Source organism: Rhinatrema bivittatum, chromosome 3 (genome assembly GCF_901001135.1).
Source record: "Rhinatrema bivittatum chromosome 3, aRhiBiv1.1, whole genome shotgun sequence".
Lineage (NCBI taxonomy): Eukaryota > Metazoa > Chordata > Amphibia > Gymnophiona > Rhinatrematidae > Rhinatrema > Rhinatrema bivittatum.
The window spans coordinates 532,263,743-532,278,377 of record NC_042617.1 but is presented as its reverse complement, the minus strand read 5'-3'; the positions used below and the strand labels follow the sequence as shown (position 1 = coordinate 532,278,377).

The window sequence follows — 14,635 nt, the reverse complement described above, 5'->3', positions numbered from 1 at the left end:
GCTGTCTGTCGCCTGGGCCCACTGGCCCTGGTGCGGTGACAGACCGGATACCCACACCCTTTGTTGGGGCAGTCACCCTGGTTTGGATGCAGCAGGTAATCAGAATGCTCTGTGATTTCCTCCTGGGTGGCGAAGGGCCTTGCTTGGTTGCAGCAGGTCTAAGGCCAGAGGTGACATGCTGCCTGCACAGTGGAGGACCCTCGAATAGCTTAACTTACGTTATGGCTCAGGTACAAAGCTTGTTAACACTGTTTATTGTAATAAAGCTGTGGCCAATTTCATCCCACATCTGGTTTACAGAATATTTTGAGTATGTGAATGTGTATTAGCATGTCCTCCACCTCCTTACTCCCTGGCAACGCGTCTCCCCGCACACTGGAGAGGAAGTGATTGGCAAGCCAGATTGAATTTAAGAGAACAGTTTTGGATTTTTACCCTGCAAGCAGTTCAACCGCAGGAGATAAATAAATCGAATGGAACACTGACATTTAAATATTCCATTTTTTTGAGTGGGATTGAGTTGTTTTAGAATATTTTTGTACTGATTTAGATGTTAATATTAATACAATTTTGCAAGTGTATGCATTATTAAAAAGTATCCATACTAATTTATTAATGGGATGGACAATAAAATTTATTTTTTTTTGTATCATGTTAGCAATCTGAAGGTCCATATTCAGACACAGTCCAGCTACATTCATTAGTAAAACCGCACTATTGAGTATAGTCGACAATCTTAAAGTTAGCCAGCTAACTATAGCTGCCTAACTTTTTAGAGCAGCTCTTAGGGACAACAAGATTTAGCCGGCTAAGGGGGTCATTTTCTAAAGCTAGCGTGCGATATATATCTATGTATCAATGAAAAATTTCAGGAAGACATTATCTTGGCTCACCAAAAGATTTTTATTATTAGTTCAAGTTGTATTAAATAAAGGACGTTGTCAATCTTAAACAAGACCTCTGTCCATAATGAAAGTTACTATACATATATATATATATATATATATATATATATAGTGACAGAAGCAGGAAGAACAGCTATAACTAATGAAGTTGTGTAGTGTTGCTTTTATCAGTGGCAATCTCACAGAAATCATACATTTGTTTTTTATTCTGTGAATTTCCTTAAAAAAAATCACCTAGGTCTTGTCTCTCTCTTTCATTAGCTGCCACAGATGTAAAGCTTTGGAAGATTGATCGTCAAACCTATCGAACAATTGTGACCCACAAACACAAGCAGAGACGCCAAGAGATCTTGGGCTTCCTCAAGGAGTAAGTATCACATGGGGGTACCCATTTCTGAGATACCCAAGACTGAAACATGAAAATCAGAGCTTTCTATTAAAATACTTGGTTTGACAGATTTGTGGTCTGACCCATTATGGAAAATCTTATGTTCTGCTTTGCCAAGTCACCCTCTTTTGCCATAGATAGGCAAGCTGTATCACTACTAACTAGGGATGTGAATCGTTTTTTGACGATTTAAAATATCGTCCGATATATTTTAAATCGTCAAAAAATCGTTAGGGCCACAATACAATACCAATTCCCCTGATTTATCGTTAAAAAATCGTAAATTGGGGGAAGGGGAGGGCAGGAAAACCGGCACACTAAAACCCCCTAAAACCCACCCCCGACCCTTTAAATTAAATCCCCCACCCTCCCGAACCCCCCCCAAATGCTTTAAATTACTGGGGATCCGGCGGTGGTCCAGAACGGCGGCGGTCCAGAACGGCCCCCTCAATAGAATCGTGTTGTCTTCAGCCGGCGCCATTTTTCAAAATGGCTGCCGCAATATGGCGGCGGCCATAGACAAAAACGATTCGACGGAGGAGGTCGTTCCGGACCCCCGCTGGACTTTTGGCAAGTCTTGTGGGGGTCAGGAGGCCCCCCCAAGCTGGCCAAAAGTTTCCTGGGAGTCCAGCGGGGTTCCGGGAGCGATTTCTTGCCGCGAATCGTTTTCGTACGGAAAATGGCGCCGGCAGGAGATCGACTGCAGGAGGTCATTCAGCGGGGGTTCCGGACCGCCGCTGAACGACCTCCTGCACTCGATCTCCTGCCGGCGCCATTTTCCGTACGAAAACGATTCGCGGCAAGAAATCGCTCCCGGAACCCCGCTGGACTCCCAGAAAACTTTTGGCCAGCTTGGGGGGGCCTCCTGACCCCCACAAGACTTGCCAAAAGTCCAGCGGGGGTCCGGAACGACCTCCTCCGTCGAATCGTTTTTGTCTATGGCCGCCGCCATTTTGCGGCGGCCATTTTGAAAAATGGCGCCGGCTGAAGACAACACGATTCTATTGAGGGGACCGTTCCGGACCGCCGCCGTTCTGGACCACCGCCGGATCCCCAGGTAATTTAAAGCATTGGGGGGGGGGGGTTCGGGAGGGTGGGGGATTAAATTTAAAGGGTCGGGGTGGGTTTTAGGGGGGTTTAGTGTGCCGGCTCACGATTTTAACGATTTTTCACAATAGTTTACACACCCAAACGGCAACAATACGATTCCCTCCCCCTCCCAGCCGAAATCGATCGTTAAGACGATCGAGGACACGATTCACATCTCTACTACTAACTGAGTATAACAGGTTTTGACAAGACTGGCTCAATGTCTTCCTGATTCAAGACCACAGCATCAGAACAGAGTCGTAATAGATCAGTGGTGCAACATAGTTGTCCTGGACTCTGGTGCAAAGAATGAGCTGGTGGTAATCCCTTTCTGATTGACAGTGTTGTGCGTGCATCTTCCTTCCCACCTCTTCATAACCTGGGACTTGTGCACTTCCAGTCTGTTTGCTCTTGTGTGTAGGGTAGCGCCCTTGTGTATAGGGTAGAGCCTTGGATTTCAGGAGGCTTCAGCCATGGGCAATATTATCGAGCATAAGTAACCATAATCGCTATAAAAGCAGCCACTGTCATGCAGGAGTACATATGTTGTCTCTTGAAAGCTCCATGGAACTCAGTAGCCCAACACTATCTTATTAAAACAGCACATCAGTTCTCTAAAACTAACAGATATCCAGTAGCCAGGTACTACAAGTGATACCATCATCAATTTTTGGTCAGTGCATTTCAGCTCTGTCATATTTTAGTTTTGAATTTGTTAATAGCATAATGGCATTTTGACTGCTGAGGCAACAGGGTGAGGACCACTGACATAATATGGAACTTGCTGTGGTTGATCAAAGAAATAGTCTCATTATTGATATATAATATTTTAAAGCCTGATGAAGGTTCTTTGATAGGACCTAAAATAAATTGGGATATGCTTCCTGTCATGTTAGGCTGGTGGATGTTGCACTGCCGTAGAAAATCTTTGCTGAAGCATGTGAAATGAGGATATTCCTGACTACTTTAGGCTTCTCTTCAGTTTCTATCAGGTCATGTATTTATGTTATCACTTGCTAACCATTTCATAGAAAGCAATCCTCAAATCATCCAGTAAAGAAACCACCTGCCACATTTCATTTTTCACCATTCCTCCGCCCCTGGTGTTCAGACCTTTAGTTGTTTCATTTCTGTTGAAATTCCTCTTCTGTTTAGCTCGGCGGTTCTCAACTGGTGTGCCGCGTCACACTAATGTGTCGCCAAGCACACGCAGGTGTGTCACCACACTTCCCGGTCCTCCGCTGGCCCAACTGCTCCCCCTGCCCCAGCGAAATAGGAACTTATCTTCCACCCGGGCTTAAAATGCTGATAGCCCGGGTGGAACGCGGCAGGAGAGCTGGAGTCAGCGGCATCGGCATCGTCTCTTCTTCCTGCCCCCTGCAACCTGGAGGAGGAAGTGGAGGGCAGCGGCTGTGCACGTGGGAAGAAGAAACCATGCTAGTGCGGGCAGCATCAGCTTGAAGAAGAGAGGCGTGACCTGAAGAAGAGCAGCACGGCGCAGAGCAAAAGAGGAGCAACGTCTGCCGCTGCGGCTGATGGGAGTCCTTTCTCGAGGCCGCAAGGGCTGGAAGTGGAGGAGGCTGCTGCTGCCGCTAAGGCAGGAAATGGAGGAGGCTGCTGCTGTCGTTAGTTCGGTGGGGAGAGAGAGGAAGAGCGTGTAGCCGCGCGTATCTTATAAAATCTGGGGTCGGCACGCGCAAGTGGGTGCACATTTGTGCAACCTGCGCGCGCCGAGCCCAGCACGCGCTGCCTGTTCCCTTCGAGGCCGCTCCGAAATAGGAGCGGCCTCGGAAGGAACTTTCCTTCCGCCTCCCCTCACCTTCCCCTCCCTTCCCCTCCCTAACCCACCCCCCCGGCCCTATCTAAACCCCCCCTACCTTTGTTGGCAGATTTACGCCTGTGGAAAGCAGGCGTAAATCTGTGCGGGCTGCTGGCGCGCCATCACCCGACCTGGGGCTGGTCCGGAGGCCTCGACCACGCCCCCGGGCTGGCGCCATGCCCCCGGGCGTGGTCATTCGCGACCCGCCCCCGAAACGCTGCATCATTCGCGGCACGCCCCCGACACGCCCCTCCATGCAAGCCCCGGGACTTACGCATGTCCCGGGGCTTGCCCGCGCCGCCGAGCCTATGCAAAATAGGCTTGGCGCGTGCAGGGGGGGGTTGGGGTAGGTTTTCGGGGGGTACGCGCGTATCTAACGCGAATACCCCTTTGAAAATCTACGCCTATGTATGTGTGATTGAGAGCCTGTGTGTGATTGAGATCCTTTGTATGTGAGAGAGATAGCATGAATGTAAGTGTATGACTGAGAACCTGTATGTGTAAATGAGAGAAATCATGTGTATGTATGAGCCTGTGTGTATAAGTAAGAGAGAGAGCATGTATGTCTGTGTGTTTGAGAGCTGGTGTAGATGAGAGAGCATGTGAGTAAGTGATTGAGAGCCTGTGTGTAAGTGAGAGAAAGAGACAGCATGTACGTAAGTGTGTGATTGAAATTCTGTGTGTATGTGTGAAAAGACAAGACAGCATGTGTATAAATGTGTGATTAAGAGCCTATATAAGTGAGAGAGAAAAAGCATGTGTATATGTGCGTGATTGAGAGCCTGTGTAAGTGAGAGAGGGAGCATGTGTGCATGTGTGTGATTGAGAGCTAGTGTGAGAGAGAGAACTTGTATGTGACTGAGAGAGAGGAGAAAGTTGCAAGCAAACCATCCCTCCTCCTGCTAATTCAAAACAATCTCAGGGCACCTGGATATCAAAAGTTCCAGGGAATGCAGAGCAAAGCATATTTTTATCATAATTTTTTATTATTGGGTCTTTGTGTCTGCTATTTTGAAATATTTTATTGATCTCTAGAAATTTTTTATATGAGTTTTTAATTATTGGATATTCCATTTATCAGTTGTTTCAAAATAATTTGTTCTTTTTATTATTATGGTTTTACTGCTATTGATTTCATATTTCTTGATTTGTTTTATGACTGGTGATATTTCTCTTTTTTCTTTGTTACACTGCATACAGTCTGTCTGGCTTGTTATGGTTTCCAGTTCAGTTTTTGTCTGCATGTTTCTATTTATGCTTTATGGTCTCTTTATTCTTTGTTAGGTGAGGGTCTGCACGTGTGACTGAGGTGAGGTATTCTGCTGGCATGTAGTTTCCGTGTAGGGCTCTATAGCAGCCTAGCTTGGTCTGTTTTCCTAATAGGAGGAATATTGGAGTTTTAAGGCCTGGTGTAATATTTTCAGTTTTGCCTTGTAAGGTGGTTACTGTTTGAGTGCTGGAAATTGGTGCTGTTTTGGTGTGAGATGTTTACTATTTATGCAATTTCTGTTCAGACAGAGGACTCATCTTTCTCTTGTGTCATTCTTAATAACAAAAATAATACTGTGCCTTTATTTGTTTATTTCCGCCATGAATTATAATGAGCAGTGTGTCACAGATGTGAGCGTGGTCTGTCACGATGGGAAAAAGGTTGAGAATCACTGGTCTAGCTGATGGCTCCATCCACAAGGTTTACATAAACAGCTGTGCCTGCCCTGGGATGCTGAAAGTGGATAATCACTGTTATCTGTAAAGGGCAGGTCAGCTGGGCTTCCTGATTCACTTCTAGAGTAGTTCTTCCCTAATCTTTATCAATTTACCCTAGTATGGGCTAATTCAGTATTTCACTAATATAATTCATTAAGGCACTGCTCATGCATGGATGTCATTTCTCATTATTCCTTCACTTCCCATCCCTTGTTTTCTTTTTCTCCCTCATGCTTTCAGATCCCAGACACTGAATGGACTATGTGACACCCAGCTTTCTAAAATCATTGACTCCATGGAGGAGGTACGTGATAGGCCTATGTCACTGATACATTCTGCAGACATTATCATTACTATTGTTTTATTCTTATGCAAGGGACAATGATCTTTTGAGAGACATTTTGGGAAAATTGTGGTAGGAATGTAGAGAGTGTCACAACATCTCATTCAAATGTATTAAGTGGTTTTTTAATTATTAAATATTAATAATCATTTAATATATAATCATTTAATACATTTAAATGAGATGTCACAACATCTCATTTAAATGTATTAAATATTTTTTACAGGATAGTGTGAAAGAAATGACCATATTTTGTTTTCCAAAATGAGCAATTGTTTTCCCAAATGCAAGGCAATTGGCAACCCCACTTTATTTATTTATTTAAAAATGTTTGTATACTGCCTTTACAAATAAAAATTTAGCCAAAACGTTTTACAGAGTTAAGACATACATAATCTAAGAAACTCATCAAAAATAAAAACAGCAATCTTGAACAAAATTAAAAAAACAATCACAGTAAAACAAACAAGGAGCGTCTCTCGGGAGTTATGAGTAATATAATTTATGTAAAATACGCTAAATATTTAGTTAGTACCCTCTGTTTTCCTGTTCAAGAGGTAAGCTACCCCATTTCACACACGAGACAGGGATATACTTAGATGATCCAGACGCAGGCACTTGAGAAGTAAACAAATCACTTTCTGCTTGGAGCTGATTAATCATGTGACATCAACAAGGACCCCTGAACACCAAGGCCTGAGGCAGCCATTCTGTTTTTGAGATGGTGCTGCCTTATGCAAGGGAGTAGCAGTGCATTGTTTGCCCTGACTATGTCACCGCACTCATTAAGGAATTGGTTCCTTGCTGCGTTTTTCTTGGGCTTTTACTTGCAGTCAGCTCTGGTTTTACCCATTTCGGTCTCCTTACCATAACTGGACGAGTGTTGCGGTGGGCAGATCTCTACTTGAGGATCATACGTCCTGACCATTTCCAGAGCCTGATCCAGGGGCACCCTAAAATCAGCCAGTCTGATAGTTCCTGAAAGGCACTGAATCAAATTTTATTCCCACAGGGCTGAACATGCGTTCAGCCCAGTCATGTAAAGGAGCAGGAATAAATCTTTGAATGAAAACTTACACCTAGATGCACTAAAGCTGTGATGTTTTTTCATGGGAGGGGTCACACTATCGTGGGGGGTATAGCCGTGATGGTGGGGCCCCTCCCCCAACATAGCACTGCAGCAGTATAGTGTGTTCTTTTGCCTTCCAGTCAAACACCGCGGGACAAAAAACACGGCAAGCAGCCATTTAACTTGATGGCGGCCCCACCCTCATGGGACTAAGGGGCCAATGGCCTGAAAAAAAAAAAAGTCACATACTAACAGGAAGGTAGAGTAGAGGTCAGTGCTGATCCCTGTCTCAACCTGGAACCGCCAGTAGAGGTCACCCCAACTCCCACAAAATGTACATTAAAAAACCGCACAGCTGTATTCTAATATGTTTGCTTGTTGGATATTTTCAATGTATGTTGTTAAAATCCAAATAAAATATAAATAAATAAATAAATAAATAAATGCACAGCCAAAATGGTGCCGACCTGACCTTGCCCCAGCCATGTGACTTGGGTAAGGCGTGGGTATTGGACCGAGGTCATGTAGCCAAGGTAGGGCCTGGGACCTTATTTTTTTTAACAATTGGGGGAGCCATAACTGACACTTGGAGCTGGGGGCTGTCACTGTCACTTCGGAGGTAGGGGTAGGGGGCCATCACTTTTATTTGGAGAGTGGGGGAGGGGATATTAACTTTCAGGGGGATCTCTGCCACTTGGGGGAGTAGGGGTGGGGGACACTGACTATCGGGGGGAACTCTGTTACTTGGTGGGTGGGGAGCATGGACTATCAGGGTATGGCTGCAGGGGCCAGGCCACATTTTATGTTTTAGCTTTCGGGAGGGGGGAAGATGGGGTCAGGACTATTGTCACATGGTTCTTTTTGTTTTTATTTACATTTTAGGGGAGTCAGGGCCGCCTCAACCGGCAGCTCCAGACTGAGACCGGGCTCAGCACAGACTCCCACTCAACCTCCCCGTTTGCAGTGATATTTTTTCCTCTGCTTTAAATGTGTGTCAGGGGGGATCACGTGATGCAGTGAGAGGGGGAAGATGTAATCTCCTTCTCTCGGTGCCTGGCATTCAACATCTGGCCCCATCTGCACCGCTAACCTCACCGGACTTTGTCTCAAAGTGGCCTGAGTGGTAGCTCATGCATATGTGACTTGATCCAGACAGGAATGCCCACTCGCGCTACTAAGCAGGAATGAGAAAAAGGGAAAGTTCGCCCGACGACCCCTGCTGTGACCAATATGGCGGCTACCGGCCCGCTCGAATCCACCTCTTCGCCGGCAATTGCTGATATCAAAACCGCGGTCCTGGAAGCGCTCGGGCTGGATCTTAAACAGATTTCTTCTACGGTTGCTGAGATTTCGGCCAATTTAAACAACTTTGAGACGCGGGTTACCGAATTAGAAAGCCGTGTCTTTGATAACCAAGATGGTCTCCGGATGGCACAGATTGATATTGTGGCACTGAAGACCTCCATGGAGAACCATGCGGCGAAACTTGAGGATCTTGAAAACCAATCTCGCAGGTCAAATTTGCGCTTTGTCGGGCTGCCCGAGACGTTGGAGGATCGGAACCTGCCTGCCATGTTGGAGGAATGGCTGGAGCGGGAGCTGGGTCTCTCTCGGATGCATGGCAAGCTGTGTATCGAGAGGGCCCACCGCTTAGGGCCTCGTCACCCGAATGCCACTAGACCGCGAGTTGTGGTGCCCACAAGTATGAAATATTGCAAGCGGTCCTTGCAGGGAAGGGTTTGACTTACGAAAATGCCCAGGTGCTTGTATTTCAGGATTTTTCCGTGGTGGTGGCGGCACAGCGGTGGATCCTGGCCCCTATCTGCTCCCAGCTGCTGGCGCAGGGCACCCGGGCCTCTTTACTCCATCCAGCTAAGCTGTGCGTTGTCACGGCCGCCGAAGTCTCCTGGTGCACCACTGTGGAAGAGGCCAAAATTTTTTTTAAAGAGACAGCGCCAGCGGCTGTGGGGACTCCAGCGGAGTAGGGCCCGTGACTAGACCTGTTCGGGTGTCTGGGCTTCTTGGTGGGTTTTTTCTCTCTCTCTTATCTTTATTGTTGGGCTGTGGTCCACCCGCTCAGCTCTGGCTGCCTGCAGATCAGACAGGTACTATTGCAGGGGTGGGCAGTTCCGGTCCTCGAGGGCCACAAACCAGTCTGGTTTTCAGGATATCCCTAATGAATATGCATGAGAGAGATTTGCATGCACTCTGCCTCAGTTGTATGCAAATCTATGCCCACCCCTGTACTATTGCGTGCTTTTGCGTATGATCTCGGGCTCGTCCAGTTTTTTTATTTCTTTCACATGGATCTGCCTAGTTTGTGACTGCAGGGCTCTACGGTACTTAGCCGGTGAATTTTATGAGATTGGTGCGCTGTGATTCCGGCAGTTTTCTTTGAGCAGGTTTTTTTGGTTTTTTTCTCGAGGGCCCTGGTTCCCATGAAGTGAGTAATCCTGCTGAACTTTGGCGCTGAGGTTAAGTGGGCCCACACTGTCCATGTCGGTCCCTGGTGATTTTTTTGCTTCCCATGGCTATGGCAGGGACTCAGCGAGAACTTGAGGTCTGGGCCCAAGGCGGGCGGGTTCTTTTTATTTCTCTTCTCTTTGACATTATAGCCCCTGGCCTGACCACAGTACATCTATGCATGTTCCCCTTTGGATAGAGACCTTTCTTAGACTCTAGTGGTAACTACAGGGGGGTTGGATATCCTCCATGCTTATGTTCTCATTTTGATGCTCTCTGCACTATTTTGTCTATAGTTACAAAGTTTGTTTCACCTATTGCTATTGCTCTTTATGCTGAGTCTTAATGCTTTGTTACAATTGTTTGTATTCATGTTCATGTTGACTGTGCGCTATTTGGTGTTGATGGGGTTGTGATGGGGGGAGGAGGGCGAACCGGCATGGGAGTGATCTCGTTCCCTATTATAGGGTGTGGGAGATTTATAAAGGGGGGTTTGGAGGTAGGGGATGGTGGGGAGGTGGGGGAAAGGGGAGAGGTTAAATTTTCCAAGTGACCATAATGTTCGGAACTGTTTCTTATGTTCCCACTTGGGTGGCATTCCTTGGGCGTTCTGTATTTTGCAGTGGGGGGTCTTGGCTGGGAAGGCCCCCACTGCGGCTCAACTTTGATAAAACCTCTGTAGTAGCCTGTTCCTTCATGTGTCTCTAGTAATGTAACGGATTTAATGACTTGGAATGGATAAACTCGCCTATCAAGAGGTCTAAGATACTCTCCTTACTCAAGCGGAAGAAAGTTCAACCTGCGTTTTTGCAAGAAACACATCTAAGTGATGCAGAGCATGAAAAATTGCACAGATATTGGGGAGGAGGAGTGTATTATGCCTCTGCCACCACCAAATTGGCGGGAGTGGCCATTTTGGTCCATAAGAATTTGCCCCTTCGTATCTATCAAGAAATTAAAGACCCATTGGGACGCTATGTAATTTTGGTAGCGGAGCTCCACCAGACTAAGGTAATACTATGCAATCTTTATGCACCCAATACTTACTATCCCCGCTTTTTTCAGGAGATTTTTCAACTCTTATTGCCTTATGTAGATGACCTTCTCATTATGGGGGGGGGGGGGGATTTTAATACCATTCGGGATGGCCAGTAAGATAAAACTCCCCAGTCAGGGCAGTGTGCCGTCTACGGCAAGGGGCTTGACTTCTTGGAACGTTCCCTGCAATTAATTGATGTTTGGCGTCTTTTGCATCTGGGGGAAAATACTTTACCCATGTTTCGAGAGCCCATGGCTCTCTGTCCCGGTTAGATTGTTTCTTAATAAGTGTAAGTCAGGTGTCCAAGGTTTGCAAGGTGACTATAGACAACATTATTATATCCGACCATGCTCCGGTGCGATTGCGGGTGGGGAAGTCTCATGCTACTTCTTTCTCTTGGCGCTTTCCGTTCTACTTAGCCAATGATGGTAAGTTTCAGGAATATCTGCATGCTAAGTGGAAGGAATATGCGGAGCTCAATGCCCAACATGCAGCTTCCCCGACACTATTTTGGTATACTGCTAAGGCAGTTATACGGGGTGATATCATTTCCTATATGGCCCATAGGAAAAAGGCCATGGATCACAGGCTACTTGTTTGACGGCTCAATTGAAAAGGCTAAGGCCTCCCTGAATAGCGCTAATACTAGCGCGGCCAGAACACACTTCTTGTCCATCCAGGAGGAGTTGAATACACTGTTGCATCAGTGTGCCCGAAAGAGCTTTTTATTTTATCAATGTAAACTCTTTCAACATAGTAATAAATCTGGTAGGTTGCTGGCCAGCTTGGTGCACGCTGTCCGTGGTTCTCGACAAATCCCCGCGATCCGTGCTCTCTCAGGGCAGATGCTTACAGAACCTGCCGCTATTCTGTGGAGATTTAGAGACTTTTATAGTAGTCTCTATACTTCCGAAGGGTGGGACGGGGCCCCTTTGGTTGGCGTTTTTTCTGAGTTGCTGCAACTAGGTTTGTTCCCCACCCACGCAAACACGGCTCCTATTACCCTTATTCATAAGTCGGGGAAGGATCCCTCACTTCCAGAGTCCTATCGCCCAATATCTCTTATAAATTTTGATCAAAAGATTTTCGCTAAAAGTTTAGCTGAGCGTCTGGCGGTAATATTGCCCTCACTTATCGGATCGGACCAGGTAGGCTTCATCCGTAAATGATATGCTCTTACCAATAATCGTAAAGTACTAGTTGCAATGGCGATGTGGATGCCCCCTTACTTATACTTACTATTAGTTTTGATGCTGAAAAGGCATTCGATCGGGTGGAATGGGAGTATCTTTTCTTTGTGATACGACTAATGGGTTTTGAGGGTTTTTTCTTGATGTAGTCCGAGTACTATACCAGGCTCCTGAAGCCATTATTACGGCTAATGGTTCCCAGTTGGAGGCTTTTCCTATTGCGCGGGGTACCCGCCAAGGTTGCCCCCTCTCCCCTTTATTATTTGTCCTCCAACTCGAACCTATATTAAAAGTGATTCAGCTGGCTAAGGGGATCAAAGGCATCTGGTTCCAGTCTGTCACTTTTAAATATGCTCCTTTTGCGGATGATCTTTTGGTCTTCCTTACTGACCCACGTAGATCTCTCCATCCTCTGCTCCAACTTATGTGGGCCTTTGGAGTCTTCTCCGGCTTACGACTTAATATGTCCAAATCTGTGGCTTTGGCTTATCCAGAGGACCTATCTTGAACCTGGGGGAAGGATTTTCCACTTAAATGGGCTGCTGCTTCATTTACATACCTGGGGATTGTTATCCCTAGAACACTCGAGCACCTGTATAAATTGAATGTCTCTCCTTTACTCCAAGCTACTCAGGATAAGTTGCTCAATTGGTCTTCTTTGCTGCTGTCGTTGGGAGGCAGAGTTAATATATTTAAGATGATGATTTTCCCGAAATGGCTATACCTCTTCTAGAACTTGCCTCTCCAGTTGCGTTGACTGGAGCTGGCGCAGCTTGATAAGGCTCAGCGCCATTTCTTTTGGAGGGGTTGGAAGGCTCGGATCCCCTTGACTTGGATGAGAGAGCGGCGGGGATGGGGGAGGGGGTTGGGTGTCCCTGACCTGGCACTTTATAATCTGGCCAGCAAACTCCGGGTTATTAGAGACTGGTTATTGGATATGTCCACCTTTATTAGTGCTCGGGCAGATGGGACGTTCACCAGTTCTTTTTCCTTTAAATATGTCTTGCAATCCTTGGCTAGTAAGCTTCCCGCATTTCTGGTGCACAGTGTTATCACTCGCCCTATCCGCACCTCGTGGTGGAGGCTACTAAGTATTCTCAAGTCTGACCACATTTGTGCTTATCTTTTGCCAATTCATGGCAATCCTGACTTTCTTCCTGGTTCTCAGACGGCTGCCTTCCAGCACTGGGACCTTAAGGGCATTACTCAGTTGGGCCATGTGTTATCCACTTCTGGCCAGATTTTGCCCTTCTTGGAACTTGGGGAGCTGTATGGCCTTTCAGCGACAGCGGTCTTCCCATATCTACAGCTTCAATACTATGTTGGATCACTGACCTCCAGTTCCCGACAGGCTTCGACTTTTCACACCTTGGATACTGTTTTTTCTTTCGAAAAGTCTACAGAGCCCTCTCTATCAAATTATTACAAACTTCTAAAGCAATTAACTGTCATTGAAACCTATGCTAGTCTGGTGGAGAGGTGGAATAAGGATGGGGTTTTTGTGGTCACTGAATTTATAATTTGAGCCTGTTTCCAACAAGTTTCCCAGATCTCGGTAAACATGTATTACAGGGAAATGCAATATAAATTTCTTTGGCGTAGTTACGTTTCGGCTCAAGGAGCATTCCACTTGAGGATATCGTCCTCTGCTGCCTGTGGGCGATGTGGGCATCCGCTTGGCACCTTGTCTCATGCCTTTTGGGAATGTCCCCCTATTCGAGGTCTTTGGGTTAAAGTGGTCCATTATCTTGAATACCTGCTGAGGTTGGGACTCCCGCTTTCCCCTATGTGGTTACTTTTTGGATGCATTTCTCCTTTACGTGTGCGAGATATGGGAGCTCGATTGTTCATTTATAAGGCTAGTTTAGTGGCCAAAAAGGTCATTTTACTACATTGGCGTGATGACCATCCTCTGACATATTGGACCTGGTGTAATTGTCTACACCGCATTATGTCACTGGATGCAGAGACGATAAAGCAGTCTCTGAGACATAAGAAGTTGTTTCTGGCTGTCTGGGACTCTTACCTACAATCATTGCCTCATCGATCCCACAGCTTACTTTTAAATGAGTGGAGCTGAGCTGGTAGGTGTCGACTGGGTTGCCTATTTCGAGCCAGAGTGATGGACACTATATGGGCACAATTGGTCATTGTTCTTTATGGGGTGGGGGGAGGGGAGTGGGGGGGTTTGTGGATCAGGATGATTTGTCATTATGAGAAACTTTGGTTATTCTAACGGAGAGTGTTTCAGGAACTCTACACTTTCCGTACTGTTGTTTGACTCTATAATACTAATAAAAATTGTTTCTCACTAAGGGCCGGATTTTAAAAGGGTTACGCACATAAGGTACGCGCGTAACCCTTTTAAAATGCCCCTGTGCGCGCCGAGCCTATTTTGCATAGGCTCGGCGGCGCACGCAAGCCCCGGGACGCGCATAAGTCCCGGGGCTTGCAAAAAGGGATGGTCGGGGGCGTGGCCAGGGGGCGTGGTGTCAGCACAGGGGCGTGTTCGGGGGCGTGTGGGCGGTCCGGGGGCATGGCCGAGTGCCCCGACCCAGCGGCCTGTGTCGGGGCCTGCCGCGCCAGCAGACAGCAGGTGCGCGTAAGTTACTACTGCCCGGAG

The 14,635-nt window shown here is 46.6% G+C and overlaps 1 protein-coding gene across 5 annotated transcripts in view; it reads left to right on the top strand.

Moving 5' to 3' along the window:
* LOC115088235 (cGMP-dependent protein kinase 2-like) overlaps positions 1-14,635 on the top strand; it is a 195,116-nt gene that overhangs the window by 102,936 nt on the left and 77,545 nt on the right. For all 5 annotated transcript variants that reach the window (XM_029596305.1, XM_029596301.1, XM_029596303.1 and 2 more), the window contains exons 6-7: positions 1,167-1,272; positions 6,149-6,212. In XM_029596305.1, the coding sequence (XP_029452165.1) occupies positions 1,167-1,272; positions 6,149-6,212 (170 nt within the window). The remainder of the gene's footprint in view (positions 1-1,166; positions 1,273-6,148; positions 6,213-14,635) is intronic.